General features: G+C 49.9%; 1 protein-coding gene across 1 annotated transcript in view; it reads right to left on the bottom strand.

The window, feature by feature from the left end:
• The window catches only part of STK10 (serine/threonine kinase 10), a 122733-nt gene that overhangs the window by 46307 nt on the left and 53944 nt on the right, over nt 1-22482 (bottom strand). The window contains exons 3-7 of the mRNA XM_045999580.1: nt 22117-22165; nt 16673-16822; nt 3016-3088; nt 1826-2020; nt 1175-1256 (exon numbers count right to left, since the gene is read on the bottom strand). Coding sequence (XP_045855536.1) covers nt 1175-1256; nt 1826-2020; nt 3016-3088; nt 16673-16822; nt 22117-22165 — 549 coding nt within the window. The remainder of the gene's footprint in view (nt 1-1174; nt 1257-1825; nt 2021-3015; nt 3089-16672; nt 16823-22116; nt 22166-22482) is intronic.

The following is a 22482-nucleotide window of genomic DNA, read 5'->3' as shown; positions in this document are numbered from 1 at the left end:
GTGGGCAAGGTGTGGAGGGGCGGCCCCTCCCCAGAACCCAGGCCACTTTCTCCTTGTCTCTCATCAGTGTTGACGGCATGGGGACAGCGACTAGCAGGCCTGAGGACAGCAGGACAGGTGGTGTGTGCCACTTTCAAAGCACGAGGCGCCAGCCTGGGCAAAGGGCAACTCCCAGCTACCTCCAGTATTTCAAGAAGCTTCAAGGAAACCATCACCTCCTTCTCCATGCAAGGGCCAGAGATTCCTCACACAGTAGTCAGAGGGGCCCTGAGAAGTACAGGTTGGACACTGTGTCCCTTGTCCAACCCTCAGGGGCACCCCACCACACACAGGGTACAGCTCAAGTCCTGGTCTGGGCTTTGGAGACCCTGCATGACCCCACATGACCCTACGCAGCCTGACCCTTTCTTGCAGAAAAGAGTGAGCACCGCAGCCTGCTGGCCCGTCTTTGAAAGGCCAGCTGCCCACTGGAAACCTGGGTTCAGAGAGGGGGTCCACCATGAATGGACAAGTGTGGCCCCCTCTGCCTCAACTGGGTACACAGACAATACCGTTCCCCCTGAGCGTCCGCTCTCCTTCTGGAAGCCTGCATCCTGCTGCAATGCATCCGAGTGCGTGCGTGTATGGGGGGTGGGGTGGGTATGCATCCTCTTGGGGAGCACACACCCCGCACTTCTCTGATCTCTGCCCTCACCCTTGGCTCCACGCCTGGCCTCCTCACTCCTCCCAATCATGCTTTGCCTCAGCTGCCCAGCACCCCTCGCCTCGCCCCTCAGCCCCTCTGGGTGTCTGCTCACACAGAGCCCTTCTGTGCCCTCTTTTTATCAGACAGCCACCCTCGCAGGCCCCCACCCTTCTGAGTTGTTTCCTTTCTCCCCAGAGCCCTTGTCTCCCTGGCATGGGCGCCTATCTGCTGTCTGTGGCCCGTCTCCCCCACGAGAATGTAAGCGGTGTGAGGACAGGCTCTGGGGGAGCTGCCTTCATGACGGTGTCTCAGTCCAAGAGCCCCGGGAGTATCAGCTGATTAATGAGTGGCTCTTCTGGCCATCGCCTGGGTTGGGGAGCAACATGCCCAGCTTCCACGTCACGGGTGAGCTCGCCCATCTTCCGTGTGCAAAGGAAGGGCAGGGCAGAGGGGGCAGGGAGCCACCCCCAGGACAGGGGAGCCACGTACCTCCAGGAGCTGCGCAGCACTGGGCCGGGTCTCCGGGTTCTTATCGAGGGCCGTCTTCAGGAAGTCGCGGAACTCCACAGACCTGGGGGGCACAGGTGGTGGCAGTCAGCTTGGAGTAGGGCAAGAACTGAGAAAATTCCCAAGTCACAGACTCTGCTCTCCTGGGAGTCATGTGCTTCCCGGACACGGCCCTCAGAAGACAAAGGGCGCCTTCATGAGCGAAAGCAGCGAAGGCGACAGGGCTTTCGAGATGACCTTCTCATCATGAACATCATTGTACAGATGGGGACATGGACATCAGCGGAGCAGGGATTTGCCCGAGGCCACAGAGCAAAACAGAGAAGTACGGGGGTTTAAGTCTGAGCCCCCATTCCCAGCCCAGGGCTTCCCCCGGGCCCGATTAAGCACTTCCTCCCACAGTGGCATCCGCCTTCCTGGCTCACACAGTCTGTTCTGACAGACAGTCCATGTCAGGAGCACAGAGGACAGGAAAGGGAGTGGAGGGCCCAGGTGGCTCAGAAAGGCCCAGAGACCCCCAGGCCTAGCAGGACCAGGAGAACCCTGGCCCTCCACCTGCCCAACCCCACCTGCCCCATGTCCCAGGCACACTGGCCACGCAGCAAACACCCTCAGACAGGCCTTGCTCCTTACCACTTGGAAGGTGAGAGCAGAGTGGGGGGATCCGACTTGGCAATCTTGAGCAGGACCCGCATGGGGTTGAGCTCATGGTGCGGGGGCTCAATCTGGGCCATCTCAATCAGAGTGATGCCCAGGGACCAGATGTCAGCTTTGTAGTCGTACGGGGTGTCCTTCATGGTCTCACACATCACCACCTCAGGGGCCATCCTGAACCAACCAAGGACAACAGAGGGCTAAGAACCTGGCCTCCCCAGGCACTTCTCAGAGATTCAGGGTCAGGCACCACCACAAGCCAGTGTCAGAGAGTTGGTGGCACTCCCAAATCACGATGTGCATTAGGGTCCATCCCACTGTCTTCCTTACGATGGTCTTCACTTGGAAAGATGCCTTCGGGAGGGGCTTCATGACCATGTCCGGCTGCAGTTCCTGATGTCTGCCACGAGATGGCAGCAACAATCCAGAACACAGAGTCCTGGGGAAGGGGCGGGTGGAGGCAGAGGGGAGGGTGGCCAGAGACCAACTGGGAGCACCGGTGGGCTGAGAGAATACAACAGCACAGAGAGAAGGGATGGGAGAGAACAGGAGAAAGAGGAATAAAAGGGCAGAGAGAGAGAGAAAGAAAGGGTGAGTAATAAGGAAGCAAGAAAGAGCTCAACTCCCAAGTGAGAATGCATGTGAAAAACAGAAAGTAATTAGGTATGAAACTGAAAGAGTTTTCATGGGTTTTCTGTGTGTTTGTTTGTTTGTTTAAGTAATAGTTTTGGAAAAGAAGGAAACACAATGGTCTAGAGAAGTCCAGAGAAACTTCACAGGAGGGTAGGAACTGTTCATCCTCACAGTCCCAGCCCAGGGCCTCCCATTCACTCTGTACTTGTTGAATTAATCAAGAATTGAACTGTTTTCTGGGGGTTCCCGTTCAGGTGTTCTTAATGGAGCATTTTCTATATGCATCTTCCCATGTTACGCTCACAACAACCTGTGAACCCTGATTTCGCAGGGGAGGAAACTGAGGCACAGGGAAGCTAAGCAGCTTGGCCAAGGTCACAGCACTCGAGGGCTGCCACCTGGGCTCAGACCCAGCAGGCTGACCCAGGAGCCCTTGCTGCTGTCCTCTCTGCTCTACAGCAGCCAGAGGTCACCTCGGGGAGTCTGAGGTTTGACCTTCAGTCCACCATTCCCATTCCAGAAACTGCAAGGCTCACCAGTAAGGCGTTCCTATGAAGGAATCTCGCTTCTGCAGAGTTTTCAGATTCTTGGCAGACACACCAAAGTCAGCTGCAAGACAAAAATCAGACAGAGTATTCATTGGACATTCCTCCACCTACAGCCCTGGGGTGTGAACTCAGAGACAGACGTTCCAAATCAATTAACAGATACCATTTCCTACTTAACTAAGTTCTGATAATTAAAAACAGATCTACTGATATAAAGATATATAGAGACACGCACCTTCCTTCCTGCTAATATTAGAGAGTATAAATTGAAGAGCATTTCAGGAAAGCAGCTGGGCAATAAATCGCAAGAATCTTTCAAGTATCCACACTCTTCTGATCTCACAATTCCAGATCTAGATAGTTACCCCAATGAAATCATCTTAAACATAAAAACAGTAAGCAGAGTGATGCTCATCAAAGCACTATTGGAATAACGACAAATTTTTTTTAAAAAACCTAACTGTTTGATTTTCAGGGAGTGATTTTTTTTTAATTTTTTTTTTAAAGATTTTATTTTTTTATTTGACAGAGAGAGATCACAAGCACGCAGAGAGGCAGGCAGAGAGAGAGGAGGAAGCAGGCTCCCTGCAGAGCAGAGAGCCCTGACCTGAGCCGTTCAGGGAGTGATTTTAATCAGCAATAATTGTGCCTTGGATGGTCACGGGCCATCATACGTTTCTGCAAAAAGCTGAGAGGGTGATTTTAAGCCTTTATATTCAATATATAATATATTCTGTCTTTTCCAAAAAGGATCTAAGCTGGCATATCAAGCAAGTGCGCATGCACACACGAACACATACACAAACGCAGGAAGATAAACCAAGAAATTGAGAGGTAAGAAAGATAAAGGGTAAACGACTGAACAGATTAAGAAAAATGTGATATGTGGCCACATGGCAGTATTTTATTGGTATTATTAAGTATTTTTATTCAATATTTTAACACTGAATTATACATATTAATACATGTCAATATTAGGGGTGCTTGAGTGGCTCAGTCGCTTAAGTGTCCAACTCTTGATTTTGGCACAGGTCCTGGTCTCAGGGTCGTGAGATCAAGCCCTGCGCCAGGCATGGAGTCCACTTAAGATTCTCTCCCTCCCCTTTGCCCCCACCAAAGCAAAACAAAACAACCAATATTAAACATTTAGTATGTATTTAATATATGAAATTAATATTTAACATGTATTTAAATGTTATAATATTTAACACAATATTAAGATACTGTATTTATATACTACTTAGGTTAAGTAGGAAAGGGGAGGATACCCAGTTGAATATATGGTATGGTCCCCATGATGCTCCCTCCCCCGAGAAAAGGGCAGAGATCTACATGAACTGACTTGGAAGAAATATGTCACCTTGCTAAACTGGCTGCATACGGATCATGAGACCAGACAAGGTTTCTTCTACTTTTCTCAATTTTTTAAATTTACCATGATGAACACGTACGACTTTCAGGAATGACATAAATAAAATGTTTTTTCAAACACACCCAACACTACCAGTCTTCCTTCACACGCCCACTACTACAAGAAAAATCCAATGCAACGAAGAGTAATCTCCAATTCTCCTGTCTTCAAGGGTAAAATTTCATTTTTTAAAATAGAAATAAGCATATTTATTGTCATGTTTTCAAGAAACATTCCAACTAATAAGTTAACATAAACTTTTACGTGGCAGAAAAACAGCTAAGTTTCATCTTGATTAAAAAATAAATTCAGGGGGTGCCGGGTGGCTCAGATGGTTAAGTGTCTGCCTTTGGCTCAGGTCATGATGTCCAGTGTCCTGGGATCACACCCCACATGGGGCTACCTGCTCAGCAGGGAGTCTGCTTCTCCTTCTCCTTCTGCCCCCCTACCACACTCATGCATATGCTCTTTGTAATGAACAAATTTTTAAAAAAATTAAATTAAAATAAATCAGTACACAAACTCAGGAGCAGGGCAGGGCACCTGGGTGGCTCAGTGGGTTGAGCATCTGACTCTTGGTTTCAGCTCAGTTCATGATCTCAGGGTCATGAGACTGAGCCCACGTCCGGTTCCACACTCAGCATAGAGTCTGCTTGGGATTCTCTCTCTCTCTCCCTCCCCCTGCTAGGGTGCTCTCTCTAAAATGAATAAAATCTTTAAACAAATAAATAAATAAGAATTCAGAAGGAAGCAACACCTTGAGCAGACTGGTGATGCTTAATGCAAAAAGCTGCCAAGCTGCATAACTAACTACCAGCCCCCCAGGAAGCCTTCATCTAGCTCTAGAAAGGAGCTGGTCCGAAGCACAGTCCTAGGACACCTACTGTTCTGGAGAGCTTCAATCAGACCAACTGGTTCAAACCAGGAAGGAGCACAATGCTAAGAGGGGGGCCTGAATACCAGAGAACCGGTTCAAGTCTTGGCTCTTCTATTTCACTGGTTCATTCACTGTTCACTGTTCCAGAGCCAGACATTAGCCAAGAGCAAACCAAGTAAACCAAGGCCTTGCCCTTGGGCAGCTCAAAGTTTAGTGGTGGAAGCAGCCAGCCATCAACACCAGTAAATCTCTATTCCTAACTGTGTAAGAAGGGAGCACAGGGATAGGAGAGTCCATAGTCAGGGAGGTGAGACAGTGCAGGGAGGGAGGGAGTACTTGGAGGAAACACAGCTGAGGGCCTCCACGCTGTTCCTTCATTCAACATATATTAATTGAACATCTATTATGTGCCAGGCACAGTTCTAGGCACAGAGCTGAACCCAAATCTCCACCCTCATGTGGCTTTTACTCTAGCAATGAAAACTGGCCCTCAACACAACCCCATGTGATTCATGGTGGGGGCAGGGGCAGATGGGTGGCTTTTTTAGACAGGAGGTCAGGATCTGGGGAAAGATATTTCCAGACAGGGATAACAATCTGGTGGAAGGGCCTGGAGGGGCAGGGCAACGTGACTGGAGGGAGGGGAGGCAGAAGCAGTTAAGTTGGAGACAGGCAGGGGTCAGGACAATTAGCAAACCTCCCTGAGGAAACCCTCAGTTTCCCCGTGTGTGACACATGGGTGGTGATACCAGCAGAATTACTTTGCAGGGTCACCATGAGGATTAAAGGACACTGAGAAAGCACTCGGCCCCAAGCCCTGCTCCTGGTAAATGCTCTGGCCATGAGGCAGGTGAGCTGGGAGAATTTTAGGTTGGGGCATAGCTATGGCTCCTAGGAGCCATCAGGAAAACTGGTCTCTAAGCCCAGTCCCAGCTAACTAGATAGCAGCAGATGACAGGCCTGGGAGGACCATCTGGCCCAGGGAGGGACCAACAGCTGCTATAGGGGAAGGTACAAAACCAAGAAACCCAGACGAGAAACTGGCTCTGTGGCTGACTACCTGGGAGGCCAGGACGAATCACCACCCTTCTGGGCTCCTGGAGAAGAATGGTGGTGCCTGGCTCACCTCCTTCCTACAGGGCCTGGGGCCCACCTTCCCTGCAAACACCAGTAAGAGCTGGCCCCGTCATCCCAGGAAATCCGGACACAACAGTGACTGCTTCTCAGACCTAGCATGAGGCTCCCAGGAGGGAGGCAGGAGCTGCCACCCCCCATCAGGGTCTCCAATCCCTGCCTGAGAAAAAAGAGGAAAAGCAGAAACCACCAACTTTCACAATGACACACAGTTGGTCCCCCAGGCCCCTCCCAGCCAGCCTTCGGGAGAGCTGCTACTTCCCCCTTCTGCTACACAAGATCGGGCCCACCCAGGTAGCCCCTCCCTGCAGCAACGGACCTCAGGCTCGGGGAATGCAGTTTGGACTAGGACAATTCAAAGGGGGTTTCCCCCAGGCAATCTGTTCTAATAAAAATACTCCTCTCTCCTCCCATTTTACAACAAGAATTGAAACAATGGCAGCAGGTGGGTGGGGAGTGTTTCGTAAATTATCACATCCATAAGGAAAGAGTCCATTTCTGCCTTGTCCACAGCCACTCCCTCCACACCACATGGGGCCCACGGAACACTGTTCCCAAAAGAACGACCAAATACATGAACTGCCAGGCTTTTGCTAGGCCACCTTTTAAGTCTAGAAGAACAGAACGCTGGCTTTTAAGAAATACGTTTGACAGCAATTCTCTTTCTAGAAATAGATCCTCCAAACCTGATGATAACATACATGGAAACTTACAAAAGCATTATTCAAAAGAGTAAAGAAATCAGAAGCTGCCAAGTTGGTGCTAGAGCTCGGCTGGCAAATGGTTAAATGATGGCACAGTCCAGCCATGAACCACCAGGCAGCCCTTAAAAAGAATAAGGTTGCATGCGTGTGTACTAATGTGGGACGCTGTCCCTAGTTTGTTGCCCAGAACATGCTGTTGACTGATCGATGCATATGATAGAAGGTACAGTGTGATTCCAGTTGTCTTTTAAAAGAATGACATATGCACACCGTGGGTGCAGACACACCCTCACACACAGAACAGGGGCTGCGAGGTTACGCGTCAAACTTAATAGTCACCAACTCTCCAGGAGGAGGATTTTGGTGAGCACACCAAGGGGGTCTTACATTTTTTACCTTTAGACACTTTTATTCTTTAAAATATTTTTGATAGGGACGCCTGGGTGGCTCTGTCGTCGAGTCTTTGCCTTTGGCTCAGGTCATGATCCTGGGGTCCTGGCAGTGAGCCCCGCGTCGGGCTCCCTGCTCTGCTAAGAGCCTGCTTCTCCCTCTCCCACTCCTCCTGCTTGTGTTCCCTCTCTCGCTGTCTCTATCAGATAACTAAATAAAATCTTTAAAAATATGTATTTTTGATAAAGAGTACCTACTGCCTTTCTGGTTTAAAAAGATGAAACGCTTGTAGCAAAAGTTCTTCAGGTTTGTGGGTTTTTGTTCTTGCTTTTTGAGTAAAACCCAGTGGGAGCCAGGATGTGGTGAGAGCACCTCGCACTTGCCAGGGGGTGAGCTGCACACGCTGGATGGAAGGCACACTGGCCGCAGCTGAGGGACAAAACCCTGAAACGCAGCACACACCCAGCCAACAGTTCTAACAAACACTGCTGTTTACTGAGAAGTGAGCGGGCGCAGCGTACAGTGCTGCACAGACGCCCGCACATCACTTCGATCCTCCCCTGCATATCATTTTGTATATCATCAGCATGTATATCTCTATGCGCGTCGTTTACAGCCATGACCCTTTGGGGCAGGGAAGATTATTACGCCACCTTTTTTTTAAGGTAGGTTTTTGTGTTTTGGTTTGCTTTTTTGTTTTGTTTTGTTTGGACACAGAGAGAGAGAGAGAGAAACAGAGAGTGAGAGAGCACAAGCAGCAGGCAGAAGGGGAGGGAGAAGCAGGCTCCCTGCTAAGCAGGGACCCCCCCCACCCACCCATCCACCCAGATGGGGACTCAATCCCAGGACTTCAGGATCATGACCTGAGCAGAAAACAGATGCTTAACCGACCAAGCCACCCAGGTGCCCTATTATTCCTCTTTGACAGATGAGAAGACTGAGATTTAGAGACGTTAAGGAACTTGTAAACTGTCACCCAGCTCTAAGGACAGACATGATATTGAGTCTGTGCTCTTTACCACTGCCTGGTCCTCTGTACACAGAAAAAAACACCGAAAGGGGGCCTACAGGGTGCATTCTAGCAACATCGGGAGTGACTTCTGTTTCCTTCGTTGTGGGTCTTATTCCAAACTGTCTGTACGACTGTATCTATCTATACACTCACTTATATATATTTTCTTCCTGTTATCAAGGCAATGCTGCTTATAAAAAACTCAAACATTTACAGATGAGAAAGTCTCCATAATCCTGGTAGAGATAAACATTTATGAGTTTGCTGCATATAGCTCCAGATTTATATAAATAAAAAGTGTATGTGTAAATAAAAATACTTTTTAAAAATGAAATCAGATTAAACCTGCTATTTTGCAGCTGTGTTTTGTCCCTTCACGTAAATATATATATACATTTTTGTAAGAGATTACACATTTCCTACAATTTAATTTTCAATAGCTGAAAAAAAACATTGTATCATAAGTTATTTAATTAATCCTCTACTGGAGTAAATCGGATCATTTCTGATTTCTTACTGTTACAAATATTGCTGCAATAAATATCACTGCACATATCTTCCATTACATGTGTAAATACCATATATTACTTTTATAATTAAAAATTACATACACAATATAAGAACAATTATACATTACACACATACACAAGGCTGGGAATTTAGAATGTATGCAGATATGTAACAATCTCTCATCTGTCCCCTTAACCGCAGACCACTAAGAAAATCCAAGAGGAGCCTTTTCCCAGATAATGTCAGGCTACTTAAAGGCAAACCACTGTCCAATGAGTTCTGTACCCCTCTCCCCTCCAGGCCAGTGAGTCTGTAGGCCAGTGTGGGAGGGAAACCCTGGAATTCTAAGTCTAAGAACCTTCTATAGGGTCTCCAACCAGGGGTGGTGCCTATATTCCGGTATGTGTTTGAAAGGGAATTGGGGGGGGGGGCGGCGTGGGTGACTCAGTTAAGAGTCTGCCTTGGGCTCAGGTCATGGTTTCAAGGTCCCAGGATCAAGCCCCACATCAGACTCCCAGCTCAGCAGGGTGTCTGCTTCTCCCTCTCCCTCTATCCCTACCCCCTGCTCACGCACATGCTCTCGCATGCACATGCTCTCTCTCTCTCCAATAAATAAATAAAATTAAAAAAAAAAAAAAAAAAAAGGAAAAGGAATGGGGGCAGTCTGGTGGTCACAGTGAAGAGGAGTGCTCCTGCCATTTAGTGGGAGAGAGCCAGGGACACTGCGCCTCCCAGGGCAAAACATGGTCTCATCTAAAATGTCAGCAGTGGCCCTGCGGGTCCTCAAGCCAGGGTCCTCACAGTACCCACCGGGAAGTAAAGCCTAGAGAGGGTGTGGGGCCTGCTGACAGTGAGGTGGGGTTGGGAGAAGGCAAAGGCTCCACCCCCCAGCCCTGGAAGCCCATGGGCCCTCTTCCTCTGGATTACCACGCCAGCTCATTAAGAAGGAGGATCCACCGGGGCTCCCAAGTGACTTCTCTTAATTATCAGAAGGTCTGCTTTCCCAGGAGTGCCATGGAAACAGTCCCCGGCAGGGAAGCGAGAAGATTCTGAGACCAACTGCTTCCTGTCTCTGAGCCTCAGTCGCCTCACCTCCTAAAGACATCGCATCTCTAGCCAAATAGGAGACTGACCCAACTGCTCCACGTCTCCAGTTTTGTGTTCATTTTCTCTTGTTGTTTAGACACATGTGGCCACTACAGAGGCCCCTGTCTTCCCGCTCATCCCGGCCCACCCCCAGCCCCCAGCCCTCCTGCTTCAGGGGCTCTCTCCCCTCTCCTACAGAACCCTGTCTTTTTCTGGTATTTTCTTCCTCAACTTCAGTCACACATTCAGAACTCTGTTCTTGCTTCCAACAGGCCACACCAGTCTAAGAGGATAACAACTTGTTTTTCAGGCCAGTACAAATCTTCTCACCCTCTGGAGAACTATCGACCTACCCCAACCACACTGTTCCACGGAGAGGAAGAGGGAGCGGGTGGGCAGTGCTCCCACCTTGCTACCCGACCCCCGCCTTCCTTCTCAGGGACCGCCACGATCTGGGCCAATCAGAGAAGCCTTCCTTACTGGATCTCGTTGATTGGTCCAGAGATCTACACCCATGCCAGGCTAAGCCAATCAGAGTACTACACTGGGATTATGGACTCCAAGACCTGAAATGGTGAGGTTCAGCTGGTCCTGCAGGAGGCTGAGAAAACTTAAATTAGCCCCTGCCAGAAGCTATGTGGAGCGGGCTGGTCTGAGAGCCTAACCCACATGCACGGAAGGGCAGACCAGAGAATCTCGGCAGCGTTTGTGTTCCAGGGTCCAGCTGCCCTGGATGCCCAGCTGTATCGCTTCACCATCACAGTTCCGTGTATCGTATACGCACATTTTCTTGTCTGCCTTAAATCACAGAAGACCGGTTCTTATCATCGGCACCAAGAGTCTAAAATAGGGTAATGGTTAAGCACGTGGGCTCTGAAGCCAGATGCGCTGGTCTGAAGCCCAGATGTGCCTCTTACTGCCTGTATGATTTGGGGTTAAGTTAACCTCTTAAAAAAAAAAAAAATGCCAGATATCTCACCTCTGTAAAATGTTACGAGTGGTCTTTGAGGACTAAATGAATTTCTACATTATCAAACACTGGCTCAGTTCATGGCAGCCAGAGTGAAAGAACCAGGACACCCGGCCGCTGGCAACGACACACAGGAATTCTGGGGTGGGGGTCCAAGTGGCGGTGAGAGGCAGGTAACTGGTCGCTGCCAGGCCCACTTGCCAGGCCTCCTGTGCACCAAGAAGACTTTGGGAATTAGGAACCCTCCAGTAAATAAATCAAAAAATAATGGCAGTGCTGGAAGCTACTACTGATCTGAGCACCTTCTATATGCCAGGCTCTGTGCAGGGCTATGTGATTTTTCGGCCAGTCCAGACTTCTGCTTGGAACTTGAAAGACCCCTAAAGTAAAATTCACCTCCCATTTTCAGAGATGCACCGCTGGGGAGAGGAACACAGGTTCTCTGGAGAACAGGGAACATTCTCTCTTGTGGCAGCTTCTCTGAGACATTCCTAGGCCCAACATCGCCCACCTCCCCGATGTGCTGGACACCCACAGAAGCTTCTCATACGCTCTCTAACTTGTCACACCAACTCTGTGAGACAGGAGCGATTACCACACCCCTGAGTTTGAGAAGTCGAGGCTCCAGAAGCTTAAGTGACTGCCCTAGGTCCTCTAACGTGAAGTGGCAGATTCAGGACGAGAGCGCAGGTCTTCAGACTTCAAAGTCCAGCCCCCAACTTCATATCCCAACAGTCCCAGGGCAGCAGACCCTCTTCCCTGCTCTCCGCACCAGTGGATTCCTGCCAGTCATCAAGAACTGTTCACGTCCACTCCGAGCTAGAACTTGTGCTTCACTTGGCAACTATCAAATGAATCTCAGGGAAGTCTGTACCCGTGCCGGTCCTTTGGATACTTTCCCTAGTGGCCACAGTAACTCTGGGAGGCAGAACTGCTGTTACACCCATTGCACAGATGAAGAAACTGAGGCTTGGATAGTTCAATATGTTTCTCCAACTCAAAGTGGCAGAGCCAGTATTTGAACCAGGCTTGTGTGTGTCTAGAACCCATGCTTTGCTCAGCTCACCCTGCTGCTTCTCCATTCTATTTCCACTCCAGGGAGCAGCACAGACATTGTCTCCAACGAGGTGACCCCCTTACTAGGGAGAAAGATCTGCTAAGCAATTCTCTTCTGTATCCCTGAGTTATACAAAGACATGGGGCAGTGGGGCTCAGGGGCCCAAGACAGTCCCAAGACGCTAGGAAACTGCCACCCTTTCCCCCAGGCCTCCTCCACTGCTCCGTCATGCTGCAGATCCCAGGCCCAAGGGGGAAGAGGGATTTTTCAAAACAGAACAACAGGCCTCAGCAGGCCTGCACCCCACCGCTCCCAGAGCTCTGCAGAATTGCGTAAATACTCACACTCAACTCTCCCTGAACTTTTTTCCTTTCGGATTGGCTTCCTGGTTTTCTCAACTGCATATGCCAAGTCATTTGGAAACCTGATGCACCCATCTGCTTTCATCCCACCCGCTGCTAAGCTCTGAGTGAGATTCTGGAGTCTGCTCAGCATGTCAGCGCCCTCCAGATTTAGGGGGCATGTAAGGGGGGGCATGGCAATGGGAAATGAGCACCCCAGGGATATCTCAGCCCGAGGTTGCTGGGCCCCTCCCTCCATCCCTGTCCCTGCCAGGGCTTCCCTGCACTGACTAGCTGCTCCTGATCAGGGTTTGCTGCGTTCTGCCTCCTCCAAGTGATAAGTTCTTGAAGGCTGAGCTGAAGGTTTCCTTCGAATCCTGCAGATTCGAAGGGACTCTCTTCTCTGCCCCCCATATACTCCCTGAGCCTAAAGGCAAGGCACTACCCGACCGGGCCCCTCCCCAGCCACCCACACTCTACCCCTGAAGGAGCCTGTCCATGGGGGCTGTGGAGTCAGGAAGACCTGAAGCCCAACCCTGCTACTGCTTCTCAGTGGCCTCCTCTGGGCTGGTAGAGTTCCTACCCTCCCCACACCCCTGCCCAATACCCCTGGAGTGCCGATTGAATGAGGCGCCTAGAAAGTGCCTCCTCTAATGGCTGGCATCTAGTGGGGGCTCCATAAACCCAATAAACATGCATTATTTGTATTATCAGTCCCCCAAAATACCCTGTTTCTCATCTCCATGCCCCTGCCCACCAGGCTTCCTCTTCCTGGGCTCCCCTGCCCAATCTGGTTTACCTGGCAAATACTTATCCACCTTTCATAACTCGGCTCAAGCCATCCTCCCCTCAAAGTCTCTTCTAAACCCAAACCTCCAGGCCCAGGTTCTTGGAAGAACAGATCAGTCCTCTCCCTACACTTCCTACCCCAGCACCATCTCCCTCCCCAGCCCTCCCCAGCCCTGATGCTCCCATCTACCTCCCCACTGCCTGAGAACTCTGCAGTAGCAGAAGGACTAGGGTCTCATTCCCCTCCCCGCCCAGCACAGGGCTCGGCACACAGCAGACACTAAAAGAAACAATAGTAAATTACAGATGGACTTTACAGAGGGCTTTACACATGTACTTTCTTGTAACTGGCCTCCTGACCCTGTGACAGACATCTATCATTCTATCATCATCTCATTTTGCAGATAAGAAAATGGAAAAACAGCATGGTTAAGTGAGTTTTCCAAGGTCACAGACCTAGAGGCAGACTTGGGATTTGAACTCTGGACTCTCCGACTACAGAGTGCATGCTCTTAACCATTCCCAGTAAAAGAACGAACAAGGAGGGAGAACAGCCACATGGATGTGAGCTGAACCCCAGAAGGCACAGACCCTCCATGCATCAGGGTTTCCAGCCTTCGGGACACAGAACAGAGTGCAACCCCCTAGTGCCCGATATGAGAAACTTCTTCATACTGCTGGTTTCGAGACGGAACCAACCATACCCTCTGGATGACAGAGCATTTCTAACAAGCTCCCAGCTAATGCTGATGCTGCTCTTTGGATAGTGGGGGGTGAAAGCAGTGGTTATCAAAGTGTGCTCCCATTATCAGCTGCAAGTGGGAGCTTATTAGAATGCAAGTTCTGGGGTGCCTGGGTAGCTCAGTTGATTAAGCATCCACTCCTGATGTTGACTCAGGTCATGATCTCAGGGTCCTGGGGTCAAGCCTGCGTCAGCCTCCTTGAGATTCTTTCTTTCCTCTCCCTCTGCCCAGCCCCTGGTCCCAGCTCATAAGGAAGGAAGGAAAGAAATGTTGAAAAAAAAAAAAATGCAAGTTCTGGGATGCCTGGGGGGGCTCAGTCAGTGCAGCATCCAACTCTTGGCTTCAGCTCAGGTCATGATCTCATGGGTGGTGGGATGGAGCCCTACGCCCAGCTCCGCCCCCAGCAGGGAGTCTGCTTGAAGTTTCTCTCCCTCTGCCTCTCCCCCAACATGTTTTTTTTTTTTCTCTCTCAAATAGATAAATAAATCTTAAAAGAAGAGGAAAGGGGAGGAAAGGAAGGCAAGTTCTTGGGCCCCACCCCAGACAGAAAGCCTGGGTTGTACCCAGCAATCTGAGTGTCGAAGCCTCCAAAGCACTAAAATGTACTAAATCTGAGAACCTACCAGCCTTGCGTACATTTTGTACAGCCCAGCCCTTCCCTAACCCATCCATCCGCTCCAAGTATACACGGACGTGAGTGCACTGATGTGGGCCATACCTGAGAAGTGAGCCAGTGGCCCTGGGATCAGCTCTGGCTCTATCCTTGCTTAGCTCTGTGACCCAAGGCAGGTCACCACCCTATCTGAGCTTCAGAGCCCTCCAAGCAAGGGTGCTGGGAGCTGCCCTCTTGCAAGAGAAGATACCCTTGGTTGTAGTGTACCATTCTTTGCCAACCCTCATGCCTATCCCTGTAGTCCTCCCTCACACAGACTCAACACCAGTGCAGTTTGTCATAATTCTTGACAGAATTCAAATGTTCCTCAAAGCCACAAAGGTTCCACTAGAGGAACGACAACAGTGATACTCCGATGTTGGAAGGACAGGGTTGAGGGGTGGGGACGTGCAGATGAATGAATGCTTTAGCTATCAGGAAGGAATTACTAGAAAATAGAGTGGAATGCAGTCCACCGGTAAACAAGAATGTATCCTCTCTCTGCCATTAATACCACTGCCAACACCTCTCTGAACATCCTCCAGTACAAGAACGTATCCTCTCTCTGCCATTAATACCACTGCCAACACCTCTCTGAACATCCTCCCACTGGCAGAGACGCAGACCTTATCTGGGATGACCACCAGTACCAACAACTAGATAATGAGATTGGAGGTACTTCCTGGCTTTCCCCTCTAAGCCTTCCTGTACTATGTAAATTTTATATAATAAACCTTCATTATTTTTTCATCACACAATAAAAATCATTACTTAAGAAAAAGCATGACAAGCACATTATTTATCAATGCAAGAGGAAACATGAAAAGAGTTAAAAGTGTCATCCCTGGAAATGGATGGTAGTGGGAAGGTGGTAGTGGGAACAAGGAAGCATGTGTGTGTTATTTTGGTTAAAAAAAAAAAAAGTATAAGGATGCCTGGGTGGCTCAGTCGGTTAAGCATCTGCCTTTGGCTCGGGTCATGATCTCAGGGTCCTGGGATGGAGCCCCACATCAGGCTCCCCACTCGGCAGCAAGTCAGCTTCTCCCTATTCTTCCGTGACCTCTATCGTTCTCACTCCCTCTCAAGTAAATAAATAAAACTTAAAAAAAAATTTTCTTAAAGTATGAGAAACAAAACTTCTGACAGCTGCTACAACAGGGATGAACCCTGAGGAGAGGATGCTGAGTGAAATACACCAGACACCAAAGCACAAATGACTGCACTTACATGAGGTCCCCAGAGTGGTCAAAATCTGACACGGAAAGCAGAATGGAGGCTGCCAGGGGCTGGGGCTTGGGTGGGGCTGAGTGTTTAATGGGGACAGTGTTTCCGTTTAGGATGATGGCAAGTTTCTGGAGACGGATGCTGGTGATGGTTGACCAACAGCGTGAATGTACTTAATGCCCCTGATCTGTGTACTTAAGAAAAAACTAAGATGATACATTTTATATGTATTTTAAAAAGCTCAAGTCTGATGTACTATTTTCTATCTGTGAATGGAGGCGGACTCATCCCTCTGTCCATCGCACTCACTCAAATTCTCTTGATCATTAGCAGGACCAAAAGGGTCAGACCACAGTGCAAGCCAGTCTCACAAGCCAGCCTCACCAGCCGGATCCCTGTGTGGCAAGGGGCTGTCCTGTGCACTGCAGGACATCAAGTATCACTTGCCCCTACGCACCAGATGCCAGAAGTCTCCCCTAGCCCTAGCTGTAACAAACAAAGATGGCTGTAGACACTGCCAAACATCCCTGGGGGACAAAATCGCCCTCAGTTGAGAACCAGGGGGTTAGACTGAGCCAATGGGACCAGTCTGCACTCTGTGGCCCAGGGCAGGTAAGACAGCCTGGGCCACCAGGGGTGTGAGGATCTCACACACACTCCCTCCTGCCCGCAGAGGCTTGGCTGATGACTCCCAGCAGGCACTGTGGGGTCTGCTTTCCCCTCCTCACCCACAGATACCCCTTACCCAGCCTGATGTCTCCCTCGAGGGTCATCAGCACATTGCCAGCTTTCAGGTCCCGGTGGATGATCTTCTTGCCGTGCAGAAAGTTGAGGGCTTCTAGCATCTGGCGGCAAACCACCTGAATCTGGGGCTCCGTGAGGCCTCTGTCTAGCTCTGGAAAGAGAGGAGAACCACTGTCAACTCAGCACACACTCGCTGCAGGCAGGCTGCATGTCAGGCTCGTGCCAGGTCCAAGAAATACAAAAGCAGCAAGCATCACGGAGCACTGGCCATGTACCAAGTTCACTTCCAAGCACTTCCCATGTTACCTATTTTGTCCTCATTGTCACCCTATGGAGCAGGCATGGTCATTACCTCGGCTGACAGATGAAGAAGCCAAGGCTCAGAGAAATCAACACACTTGCTCAAGGTCACATAGGTAGAAATTCACAGATGTAGATTCAAGCCAGCCAGCCTGCTTCAGAGCTCCGGTTCATAAACGAAACCCTTCCAAGAGGCAAGATCCCTTCTGCAACCGGGCAGTGAGGGAAACTCACTCCGTGTCAGGCTCCACGCTTGGCGCAGGGACACTGAGAGGGCCACGGGAATGGCGAGCCAAGCTCGGAACAGAGTGGGATTTGAATGGGGGCTGGGGACAGGCAGGCTGGGCAGCAAGCCCTTCTGCCTGGGAATGAGTGGGCTCCCCAGAAGTAAGGGCATTCAAGCTGTGTCTTGTAGGAAGAACAGGTGTTTGAGAGGCGAAAAGGTGGGGCTAGGGCATTCCAAGTCTTCCAGGGCATTCCAGGTCAAGGAAGCAGCAGAAGCAAAGGCCTGGAGGCTGACACGGGCTGGTGTTGAAGAAATGTGTGCTGGCTGCTGGTGGAGTTGGGAGGAGAAGGGCTGGTGGGAAGGCTGTCATCAAGAGCCTCTCTGTGCTGGTCGGGGAGACACACGCACAGCAGCACATCCCAGTGTCCATTTAGAGACCCTTAGGGCCCTTCTCTGAGCAGGTGGGGGCCACAGTTTTCCACACAAGGGGCACTGGATGTGCAAAGGACCCTTTTTTTTTTAATGTTTCTTCTTCCTAATAGGAAGATTAAACTTTTATATGCACAGCACATAAACAGGAGTAACAATTTTTTAAACTAATAGAAACATAAAACATTTGAGTACAAAATGCTTTATCATCTCCAATGTTTATGTCATGATTTTTTAAAATAATAGTCTCTTAATTTTTGACTGAAGGGGAAGGTAAGCAGAAAGTGAATCGAAGTCAGAGGTCGGAAGGGCCTGATTGTACAGAACCCCAAAGGCTATCTCTGAAGGCTACACTTTAATTGAAATGCGATGGGCAGTCCAGGGGAGGCTTTCTAAGCAGGCAGAGACAATCTGATTCTTGCATTTAAGAAATTCTCCTTAGTGGGGCGCCTGGGTGGCTCAGTGGGTTAATGCCTCTGCCTTCGGCTCGGGTCATGATCCCAGGGTCCTGGGATCGGGCCCCTCATCGGGTTCTCTGCTCGGCGGGGAGCCTGCTTCCTCCTCTCTCTCTCTGCCTGCTTCTCTGCCTACTTGAAATCTCTGTCTGTCAAATAAATAAATAAAATCTTAAAAAAAAAAAAAAAAAAAGAAATTCTCTTTAGCAGGGTTGAGGGAAGAGCTTGCAGGGGAGCAAGAGCAGGCAGGGAGCTCGGCCGGGGGCCATCATGGTGGTCCAGCCAAGGCTTCAGAGAGGAAGCATTCCCCACCCAATGGCTGAGGGAGGTGGGAACCACAGAAGGGGGACTGAGTGGGTGGAAAGAGAGGGAGGGCATGAGAAGACTCGAGGTCCACACCCTGAGCTCACTGACCTGCTGGTCATTGTGATTACTTAGTGCTTGTTTCCATCAAGCCACCTGTGCTGAAGTGAGTCTCCACTGCCCTGCCTGCGGGGTCCTCGGGCCACAGGCTCCAGGCCAGTCAGCCAGGGCACTGCTGCCGGACCTCCCCCTGACTAAAAGAGCACTCCCCCTTCTGTCTCCTCCCGCTACCACATCTGGCCAGAAATGCTCCAGGACCGGTTCCGCAGGCTTGGGGAAAATACACCAGACAGGCTGGAGGAGCCAGCAGCATTGCCCTGGGAAGCCTGGCCCCAGACCCTACCACGGGTCCCTCTCTGGGGTCTATATAACTCCTGTCCCTCCCTGTGGCGTCATCCTTAACTCCCATGTCCCCGCAAATCATGGACAGACCAAGACCTGTGGGGGGCCGCATCAGGACCACCCAGTCTGAGCCTGAACCGAGGCACTGCCCCTTATTAGCTATATGGTTTCTCGAAAGTGCTCCACACATCTGGGCCTTCATCTAATCCGTAAAATGGGATGCTGACAAGCGAGGTAGGCAGGGCCCCAGCCATAAAGCATGGTCACTCCTCAGCACAAAGGAGTCAGTAAGAGGGAATTATTGTTACACTGGTCCTGAGATTATTTTTAGATGTCAATTTTTTTGCAATTTTTTTAGATGTCAAAATGTGACTTGCTCGCGGTTGATTTCTTACATAAATGAAATCAGATAAGCAGTGGTGGTGGGGGTGCTGATGATGGTGATGGCCCCAGGGTCACCATTTTCTGCGCCTTTACCAATGTACCAGGCATGGAGCTAGGGATTCGATGCATTCTTTCATTTAATCTTCACAGTGACCCAGTACGGTAGGGTAGATAGGCCTTTTTTTTTTTTTTTCAGTATTTAAATTTATTTATTTTTTCAGCGTAACAGTATTCATTGTTTTTGCACAACACCCAGTGCTCCATGCAATACGTGCCCTCCCTATTACCCACCACCTATTCCCCAACCTCCCACCCCCGACCCTTCAAAACCCTCAGGTTGTTTTTCAGAGTTAGATAGGCCTTTTTTAAGCCCAATCTGCTGTGATAGAATTCATCGACAGTAAAATTCATTTTTGTTTAGATGTACAATTCTACGAATTTGGACAAACATATCTAGTCACGTAACCACCACCAGGATTCAGATACAGAATGTTTCCATCACTCGCCCAAATCTGTGTGTGATCAACACTTCACCCCCATCTCCAGCCCCTGAGCTGTCATTACTTTGATTTCTGTCCCCATTGTCTTGCCTCCTCTAGAATGTCACATAATTGGGATCATACAGATAAATTCTTCAGATTAATTTTTGATTACACAGCAATACATGAATATTTTCTTCCTATTAAAAAAATCTGCAACACTGCAGATGAATCCTAGGTCTGTTTGAAACCCCAGCCAGTCCCTCCCACAAACCCCCCTCCTCCCGAGGAAGGCTGAGAGCCAAATGTTTAAGAGCTGGCAAAGCAAGGCCAGGCAGATCAGAGCAAACACTGGGTGTTAACTAACTACAGGGGCCATACAGTGACATACCGTGCGTATTCCCCTCGTCTAGCAAAGGGGCCAGCCCAGCGCCCCACAGCTACCCCGCAGAGGAACCTAGAATGAACCCCAGGTCTCTTGGACCCCAAGCCCAGGCTCATCACTCTGTGTGACTCTGCAGGGTGACGGGGAGATACTAAGGGCAGAAAGTCCCTCTAAGCAGGGCAGGCATTTGTGGGAGAGTCCACTCCTCATCACACAAGCTGCAACCAGGGCCAGGTCTCATCTTGTCAGCTCTCACCATCCCACCTTCTCTTCTTCCACCTTGACTTCTAGAACGCCGGTGGCAATGTTCCTTTAACTGCTGCCACCAACAGGGAGAAAAACCACCCGGGGCTGGAGCAGTCAGATCCACCAGGAGAACTGAAACAGGGAGCAAGAGAGTGAAAGAGCCTGCAGGCTGAGCCACAGCTCATTCATAATTAGTGGGTCCTGCCCCACTTATGAATGAGGTCAAGGACTTGGTATGTATAAATGCCTCTTCCATCTCTGACATTCTCCCGCAGGCCTCACTGAGCTAAGCTGTAAACCTGGAGAGGCCGAAGCTGTTACATGGCTCCCATTCTGCCCTTCTTTTTTAGTATCTGGACACATGGCCACCCAGCAAGAAGACCACATTTCCCAGTCTCTCTTCCAGCTATGTGCTGTTATGATCTGGCCAATGGATGTAAATGGAAGTGTCATGTGTGGCTTCTGTAACAGCTCCTGTAAAAAGTGGAAATGGGATGTGTGTTTGTCAAGTTGGACCCCCCCCCTCCCTTTTTCTATCCTGTTGTTTAGAATCCAGATATGATTGCTGGAGCTCCTACAGCCACCTTGTCACCATGAACAGAAAGCCATCATGAGAATGGGACCAACACAGAGGAAAGTGGGGCCAAGAGTTAGAGAAAGAAACCAAGTTCTTCTGAGAACGTTAACCACCCCCCCACACACACACAAACAAAATAAACAACAGAAAAAGAACTCCTAGATCAACCTATGCCTGACCCAGAAACCCTTTAACTTTCTAGTTATTTGTGCAAATTAATTCACCCCCCACATCTCCCACCTTTTTTCCCCACTAAACCAATTTAAACATTCTTTGATCACCTTATAATGTAGAGTCTCAACTCATACAAGACCACCGTTTATATTTTGTTAAATTCTACCTAGAACAATGAAAATCTTCAAAGGCAGTCTCTGCTGAGAGAAGGAACACCTAAAGGCCATATCATAAGTACTCACATCCAGTCACCCACTGTCACCACCTCCCCAAGACCCCTGGGAGTGGTAAGGGGCCCTGCAAGGAAGGCCAGCATTTCCAGAGCTCTGGGAAGGGCTGCCACAAACCCAGGAGATTCCTGAGATGAACTCGGGGGAAATATACCAAAAGAGTGGCTGAACGGTGCTATGTTATACAGAAAATCTCCCCTCTCCAGAGCCGCCTCACAAGCCTGGGCCTGACTCTCAATGTTCTGGGGCCCCAGGACCCCGGCCTCTCCTCACTCACTGCCCACCAGGCCGGCAAGACCCAGGCTCCCATTCAGTCCTGCTGTGGGACTCTCAGCCAGCCCCTTAACCCCTCTAAAGTGTCAATCTGGTCAGGAATAAAACAGAAACACTTGGATCCTGTACACAAAAGCACCCACCAGTCTCTGTCACACGGTGACTATTCACAACTGTTCAAGCTTGTCTGGGATATCAAAACCCCGTAACATCCCCATTAAGCTCTTACAAAATGGGCGGGGAGCCTCATTTTTCAAAGAACCTCCCTCAGGTGTCTCATTTTTTACCTCCTAAGGGTGCTGTGGGGTGGGGCACACCCATCTTATGGCCAACAAGGCTTGAGGGGGTAAGTGACCAGCTCAAGGACACAAGGCTTTCTTTTTGAACAGGAAGAGCTGGTTTTCTAATGAGCACCTGCATTCTCTCCAAGAACCGAGCCCCTGTTTCCAAAAGGGGACCAAGCATAAGGTACTCAAACAGGCCATTTGACTTGCTGGGGAGAAGGGAATGAAAGACATCAGTCCCAGCCGAGGGCTCCAGAGCCCGCCCCAGCACCGCTGCACTGGGTCAAGGAAGACTCACCCAGCATGATGGCGTCCACGGCTCCCCCAGGACAGAACTCGATCATGATCTGCAGAAGACACAAGGCAAAGTAACAATGAGCGGTACACACAGCCCAGAACTCAACCCCAGTCCTGGCAGGATCCGGCAGCACCAATGCCCTGGCTAGCCAGCCTTTCCTCCTCCTGCCCCAGGGCCTGTCCAGTCTACATTCCCCTAATCTGACCCCAACCCGCACAGGAGGCTCTATAATCCAGAGCTGTTGCTGGGCATTTTTCAGGGGGAAAAAAAAAAGTTGCCGTGGAAACCCACAGCTGCTACAAACAGCATTTCCCACAGAACTGCCCCCTCCCTGCTCCTCCGGCCTGCCCTCCTCCTATGTCCCCA

The sequence above is a fragment of the Meles meles genome, chromosome 3, assembly GCF_922984935.1.
Source record: "Meles meles chromosome 3, mMelMel3.1 paternal haplotype, whole genome shotgun sequence".
Lineage (NCBI taxonomy): Eukaryota > Metazoa > Chordata > Mammalia > Carnivora > Mustelidae > Meles > Meles meles.
The sequence above is the reverse complement of the archived record's forward strand: the minus strand, read 5'-3'. Positions and strand labels throughout refer to the sequence as shown.